The sequence below is a fragment of the Alligator sinensis genome, unplaced genomic scaffold, assembly GCF_000455745.1.
Source record: "Alligator sinensis unplaced genomic scaffold, ASM45574v1 scaffold610_1, whole genome shotgun sequence".
Taxonomy (NCBI): domain Eukaryota; kingdom Metazoa; phylum Chordata; order Crocodylia; family Alligatoridae; genus Alligator; species Alligator sinensis.
Genome location: NW_005842348.1, coordinates 520,601 through 527,866, shown reverse-complemented (window position 1 = coordinate 527,866; position 7,266 = coordinate 520,601). Strand labels below are relative to the sequence as shown.

The 7,266-nt window shown below is 45.0% G+C and overlaps 1 protein-coding gene across 1 annotated transcript in view; it reads left to right on the top strand.

Annotated features, from left to right (window-relative positions):
- DNAH1 (dynein axonemal heavy chain 1) overlaps positions 1-7,266 on the top strand; it is a 176,203-nt gene that overhangs the window by 61,668 nt on the left and 107,269 nt on the right. The window contains exons 23-26 of the mRNA XM_006028963.3: positions 422-543; positions 3,468-3,573; positions 4,615-4,794; positions 6,488-6,628. Of these exons, the coding sequence (XP_006029025.1) occupies positions 422-543; positions 3,468-3,573; positions 4,615-4,794; positions 6,488-6,628 (549 nt within the window). The remainder of the gene's footprint in view (positions 1-421; positions 544-3,467; positions 3,574-4,614; positions 4,795-6,487; positions 6,629-7,266) is intronic.

The window sequence follows — 7,266 nt, the reverse complement described above, 5'->3', positions numbered from 1 at the left end:
AGTTCCTTATTCCTCCTTTCTCTCTTTCCTTTCTCTGCGCCACTACTTCCTAAGACCCATTCCCTGGTGCTGGCATTGCTGCTCTGCACTCTTCTGCTCCCTGGCCTTCTCCACCACATCAGCTCTCTCAGTATTTGTATTCTGTATTTGAACATTGATCATCACAATTTGGTATTTGGAGGAATTCAAGATAGTAATTTTTGTGATTACTTCCTAAATGTTGCTCCACCTCCTGGTATGCAAGGTAAGATGAAATTGTTTTTGTAAGTGAGATTTTTAGCTCTCACCATTGATGAAATTGTTTTTGTAAGTGAGATTTTTAGGTCTCCCCATTCCCCTCTCCTTGCAATTCATTTGTTTTCCCTGGCCATGATGTACCTTGTGTATTGATGCTTTTTGTTGGTGCGCATGTCCTTTTCAGGTCATTTCCCTCTGCCCTGAACCCAGACTGCTGGAGAACCTGAGGAAATGTAATAAATTACTGGACCTTGTGCAGAAAGGCCTGAGTGAATACCTGGAGACCAAGAGAGGAGCTTTCCCCAGGTAATCCCAAAACACCAGGTCCCACTGGATTACACTTCCTGGAACAGTAGATGTGACATAGAAGATTAGTCCAGTTACATTTGTCAGGAACAAGTGTATTTTTCGTTTCCAGCAATAGGATAAGACTATGAAATTGTTGTGAACTTACAGTTCTCAGGAAAGGTCCTCCTTACAATGTAGAGTCTTGATGGAGAGAACAACAGAGAGAAAGTAGGGCCAGCTGTGTGAATGTTTCATGGCACAGAACTCAAGCACAAGGCAATCTGCACCTTTGGCATCTAAAAAAGGCATTAGGAAAGGGAAATTAAGTGAAATGAAACACCTTGGATCTTGATCTCTTTAGGCATAGCATGTACTCCTGTACAAAATAGGTAGGAACAACTGTAATTCAGGCTTCAGGGGATTTCAGGTGAAAGCCTGAAATTGAGTGTTTCCCTTGAAGCCTTGGAAACTGTGGGGGAGAGGGAGGGTGGGGAAAAGCGTTAAAAAAAAACAAACAAACCCAAAAAACAAAACCAAAACAACTTACCTGAAGTGCGGAGAAGAAAGGCAGTAGAACCCTGGAAACTAGGCCTGTGCAAAGCGGCTAGTAGTCACTCAGATTCAGCCGATTTGGGGGACAGTGATTCGATTTGGTGATTTGAATCACTGTCCTGAACCAATTCAGCTGAATCTGATTCAGAGATTCATCTGCTGCCCAATGTCTGAATCACCCAGGCCAGGCCCATCCCCTGCCAGCTCTCCCAGCCCGGCAATGGCTGCCCTGCCTGCCCCAGCTCCCGACTCTTGGGAAGAAAAAGCCTCGGCTCACTGGGTGCTGCCAGGCAGGGGGTGATCCCCGCTGCCCCCCAGTACCCCAAACTGCATGGGGAGCTCTGTCACAAGTCCCCAACCCCTCCCCTCACTGTCCCAGCCCCCCCATGGTTGCCCCTCTGCACAAGCCCCCTGAAGCCCTGAGGCTGCTGCGGGAACCGGTAAGTCCTGGGGTTTTTCTGGGTTTTTTTCTTCTTAAAGGGCTGGAGCTGGGAGGCGAGCTGGGGGAGTGGCGGAGTTCGGGGGGCTCATGCAGAGACCCCGGGGCAATGAGGGGCAGCGGAGATTGCTCCCCCACCCAGCAGCACCCAGTGAACACCAGGGTTTTTTTTTTAAAGCGGCAGGGATCCCCCCATGGTCCCCTCCCCACCCCCTCTCCCACACCCTACTTACTAGGTCCGAGTCCAGCTCCCAGCTGTAGCCATCGGTGATTGCCCGAATCATCAAAGCTCTCCAAATCTTTTTTTAATCGATTCGAAGAGCTTTGAATTGATTCAGACCTTTTTTATTGATCCCCTGATTCAATTTAGATTTGGAGATTCGGCCACCGAATCGGGCCGAATTTCCTCCAAATCCATTGGCACCCAAAGCGTCTCACAGCCTGTCTCAGCTGCCTGTGGAGGGTTCAGGGATTGAGAGTGTGTGGTTGGGGGTAGAAAGGTAAGAAACATGTATTGACTTAACAAAAACACAACTACGCGTAGTAACAAAACAAACAATAACAGACCAAAGCAATTCGCGTCGGGAACTTATCGGCAGTCTTCTCTGATGCTTGATACACAGCAAGCTTCTTTTTCTACAAAGTTCAGCGAAGTCAGGCGTCTCTGATTAGCGCTGTCTAAGGGGTACTGGGAAGGACTCTGGAATGCAGTTCTTGGGCTCTTCGAGGTCTACAGGCTTACTGATCTAGGCAACAACTAACTAATCTTTTTCACAGAGCTGAATTTTCTTTCTGAATGGTTTCTAGATATTCTAGCTAATTTATAGCTTCTGAATTATACTGATAACGTACAACTACTCAGATTCTTTTTACTTCAACTGTCTTTAGACTGACTAATAGCAGTACAAGCCTTGCATTCTTTTGATAAGGTAATTTTAACTGCACCACAGGGCTTTACTACTTCTAGGCTTTGCTAAATTTACTAGGCCTTACTTTATACAAGGCTTCACTACATCTTAAACTTTAATTAGGCATTTAGCAACAACATATAGCTTAATATCTAAACAAATACAGAAAAACACTTAGTCTAATCTTCATAGAGCCTTCAGCAAGCACCTTTATCACACAGGCACACTGGGGCTCAGCCAGTCAGGTTGTTCGATTCCCCACTTTGGCAGGGAGTTTAAAAGCCCTGCCCAGAGCGGAGCAGGCAAGTTTCCCCTGCATTAGGAGCTATGAGCATAGGCATGCTAGGTCCCTGCACCCACCGCCTGGCATGGGATTCAGGGTATCCCTGCTGCAGGGGCTACCCCCTGCCCAGCATGGCTGTCCCAAGCCCCGCTTTGCTTTGCTGCAATGTGGGAGCAGAAGGGAATTTCCCTCTTCCCTTCTCTGTGCAGAATTCTAAGTGGTGAGCCTTACTTAAAAGTTGTTGTTTAATAAGCAGTGAGCTTTGCTTTCTTAAAACAGCTGAAGAACAGCCTGTATGCTGCTGTTCAGTGGTGATCAGCTCCATGGCAGGCTCCCTCAGCCAATCAGAGGTGTGGAAGAGACTGCCCTGAAAAACACCTGTAATTGTCTCCTACAAGCCTTCAGGAGCCCACTTTTCCCCCTACTGGAGTCCGAATTACAGTGGCAAAATAGGTGCAAAATATTTCTGTTATGATCAGGTGTCATTCACACCCACACTGCCATGTTTAAGTGACATCTTCAGGGTAACTGCAACAGAGAACAAAACATGGTTAGTTTATCTTTAACTGAACTATGGCTTTTGCAGCAATGCAAATAATCCCTGGAGACCAGCAGCACACCCTGAAGAATCCTTTTAGCCAAAAACCGTTTCTCTCACAATAAGTAGTAGTGCCATGAACTGTCAAGTGCTAACATCAAAACATTAGCAAAAAGCAAAATGAGCTGCTTGTCATTCTGTCTCCCACGTATTTGTTTTCAGGTTCTACTTCCTTTCGGATGATGAGCTACTAGAGATACTATCTCAGACAAAGGACCCCACTGCCGTGCAGCCTCACCTCCGCAAGTGCTTTGAGAACATTGCACGGGTAGGTAAAGGAAGCCATTTCTTCTGTGTCTAGCAGGCGGCAGGTCTTATCGTTGGGATTTCTGTCATGGGAACCCAGAGATGTTCCTAATACAGGAGGAACATTCATATTCTGCTGTGTAGAAATGAATCTCTTGTTAATCAAGACACTTAGTCGGGTATTGTAGTGGAGAGGTGGAATTGGGCAGGATGCAAGCCCAGCTGCCTTTGGAAGCCAACATCAAGTTTCTTCAGAGACATCACCATGTGGGACAAGTAAAGATGACTTGATTTGTACCCTTTCCTGTACTGCACTGAGGAAGTGGATGGTTGGTGCCTGGCTAGAATGGGTGCCATACTTCTCTCAGTTTCCAATTATCATTACAGCACATCTACATTCTCAGTGGAGAAGTATCCACATTAACACCATCAGAGCTGCTAGCCTTAAAGATAGTCTTAAGGGAAGCCAAAAACTAAATGGGCCATAGATACTGAGGCGCCCCTTTGCTGATTTAACTGATGTATTATTAAACTTCAGTCTTATCAGTCTTGTACCTCAGATCATCACTGAATTCACACATCAAGGAACAAATCATACAATTATTAGCTTGGCAATAAGGAAATTTAATTGGCCCATTGGCATCAATAAATGTACCTTGACTTCGCTAGCTTTTGAATCAGGGTATCACACTTTTATTTTTAAAACAGGAAACTCAAACCTCAGGGGGGATTATTTGGATGAACAAAATTGAAGGTAAAGAGGATTTACAGATTCCTAGACACACAGTGAAGAATTTTCATTCTATATGTAATTTGATTCACCTCAGTCAAGTTGTGCTAGGGATGAACTCAAGTCCCTTGCTGTTAGGTATTCTTCTACTTCATGGAAAGACATAATTTTGCATTTTGATGATTTGTGGTATAGTCAGGTTGTATGCCAAATCGATAACTAATGTAAATTGGTGTACTAATTTACTAATGTAAATTCCTCTCCAGGGAAGGCAGGGAGAGATATAGAAGAGGCATGCTCCACTAGTGTTTCATGCTTTGCTTCCCCCATTAGCTGCTGTTCCAGGAGGACCTACAGATCACTCACATGTACTCTGCAGAAGGGGAAGAAGTGAAGCTTTTTTCCCCCATTTATCCCACGGGCAATGTGGAGGACTGGTTGCTGGAAGTTGAGAAATCCATGAAGGCCAGTGTGCGGGACAACATTGAGAGATCGATTGGGATTTATCCACATGTGAGATTCTTTCATCTTATTCTATTCTTCTCCTTTTCACCTTAAACCCACATGTCTTCAGTAGGCAGCATGTGGAAGATTGTGGCTGCAGCTGTTCACCCACCTAGAAGTGGTTACAGGTAACAGTGTGCTACAGTAGATTTCTTATATCATACTGTTTTAAAGTATAGCCTTAGATCCTGGTACATGATTCTGTTACTATACCTCCCTTTCCAGGTTGCTGCTGCTTTAGGATAGGTCTCCCTCTTTTAGCTTCTTCTTCAGCGTATAGGTCAGTCAGTCATGTTATACAAAGAAATGATGGTAGTAATAAGAGCACAACTTAATCCCAGAAGTCAGTGGAGGTAAAACCAGGGTGAGTCTTTTGTAAAATCTATGCAAGTAGAAAATCTGGATTACAGTTTGGAGGTCATTTGGAAGAAAGGATGACAAACGGTAAGACATATTCAAGGAGTGTGAAATAGGAACTAGCTGTAGGGGAGAAGCTGCCTTGGGACTCCACAAGAAGCAGCTTTATTCAATCACCCTCTTCTGAGAGAACCCCCTGAAGTCAGCTCTGGTGTGCCTTCACAAGGAGCAAACCTCTGGCTTTGAGATCTGGCTCTTCTCAGTCCCTGGTTATTCAGGTGATCTGTAGCACCCCCACTTCCATGAACTCCTTTCTGATCAGCTCCTGGAAAGGGGGGTGTTCTGTTCTTTAATGAGGAGGGGTATCGGAGTGCTGATGCCCCAAACAGCACAGCAGACTGTTGTGTCACTCCAGTTCCCTCTGTCCTTCCATGGACTCCACAGTGTTCTCCCTTGGACTATTCTTTTCTCTCTATTCTGGTCTCCCTGCGACCTTCTCTCTGCCTTCCCTGGGATTACCCTTTCTCCACTCTCTAGCTCTCTCAGAGCCTCACTTATTCTCCACCAGCTCCAGGCATCCACACTTGCAACAATACAGTATTAACTTGGGGACAACACTCACCCAATACAGTGAAACAGAAGGTCATGCAGAACCAATCAGGGAGCAGTCCCTGGGCCCTGCTGCTAGGCTCACACTGCCATCTCCCTCTGGGGCAAAAGGGTATCTAGGTGTTTTGTTTATAAAACTATGTTAAAGCAAAGCTTGCTCACACTGAACCGCCCTAAAGTGTTCCCCATCAGAACTGCAGGCTAGACCTCAGCCCACTTAACCTCTTTCATCACAGGGCAAAAACTTGTTCTGTATGGCTTCACTAGATTCCCGTTTCAGTTGCATGTTGCAATTTTCCATACAAATTCTTACTTTGTATTGCCAATTGATCTGTCAGCACTGACAGCATCCATTGTCTGGATATGTGACACTTAAGGGAAGTTTCGTCAGGGCAACTGGAGAAAATAGAGGAGTACAGCTAAATAGAAATAAGTATATCTAATGTGGAATTCAGGTTAGAGATGCACCATATAGACTAACTGGATCAGAGATGCATACGTTCTTACTCTCAAAAGGTTATGTATCTCTGATTCATATAGTCTGAAGTAAAGCAGAAGGCGGGGTAGAGATGCATCTTATAGACTAATACAGCTAACGTGATTACCTCTTTGTGATGTGAGTGTGGAACTGGATTGTTGCTGGCCACAGAGCAGAGATAGCAGGGTTGGAGGCTGTCCAATGAAGATCTTTCATTTCTAATTAGCATGTAATGTGCCTTGTATTATTTTCTTAAAGACGCCACGTCCTACCTGGGTTTTACAATGGCCTGGTCAGGTGACCATCGCTGGCTGTCAGACATTCTGGACAAAGGAAGTGTCCGAGGCCCTGGAAGCTGGGGATTTGTCCACTAGGCTGTTTCCACAGCTGAGTGCTCAGGTAGGAAAGATGACTGAGTACAGGCAAAGTTTAGATTTCCCTGCACTAAGACCTGTTCTTATAAAAAATCCTTCTACTTAAAAAATCATCCAAAAGCCAAAACCTGAGCTATTGATGCAGCTGCATCCTGATAAATGTGTCAAAGTTAGATCAGCAGTTTTGAACAGGCTTGATATTGGTGTGGGAAAGGACTGCATTCAAAGGTAGTGGGGGGAGACAGCAAGCACAACATCTTGGATTGCAGTGTCACTGCCGTCTTACCTTAAATACCTTATCTAACAAGATATTACCAGTGGTCTTCTCCAAGAACTTGGTCATGCCCTAGCATAGCATGATGGGGTGCGGTCCTTCTGAAGGTGTAATTCTTCATAACAATGATAACAGACTCACTATATCTCATTCCAAATCACAGTTCATGATCTCAAATGAAGTCTAACACTTCCTGTCATCTGTTGCTTCATGGTCTTTTATGTATTTATCCTTGCAACACCCATGCATGGGATGCAAATGGTCTTGGGCAAATGGGGAGCTGAGGTATAGAGAAACTAAAACTTTTCTCCAGGGTTGCACAGGTTGTCAGTGGCAGAGTAGGAAATTCAGAGTGGGTCTTCTTCAATGGCCCAGGCTGGTGCCCAAAC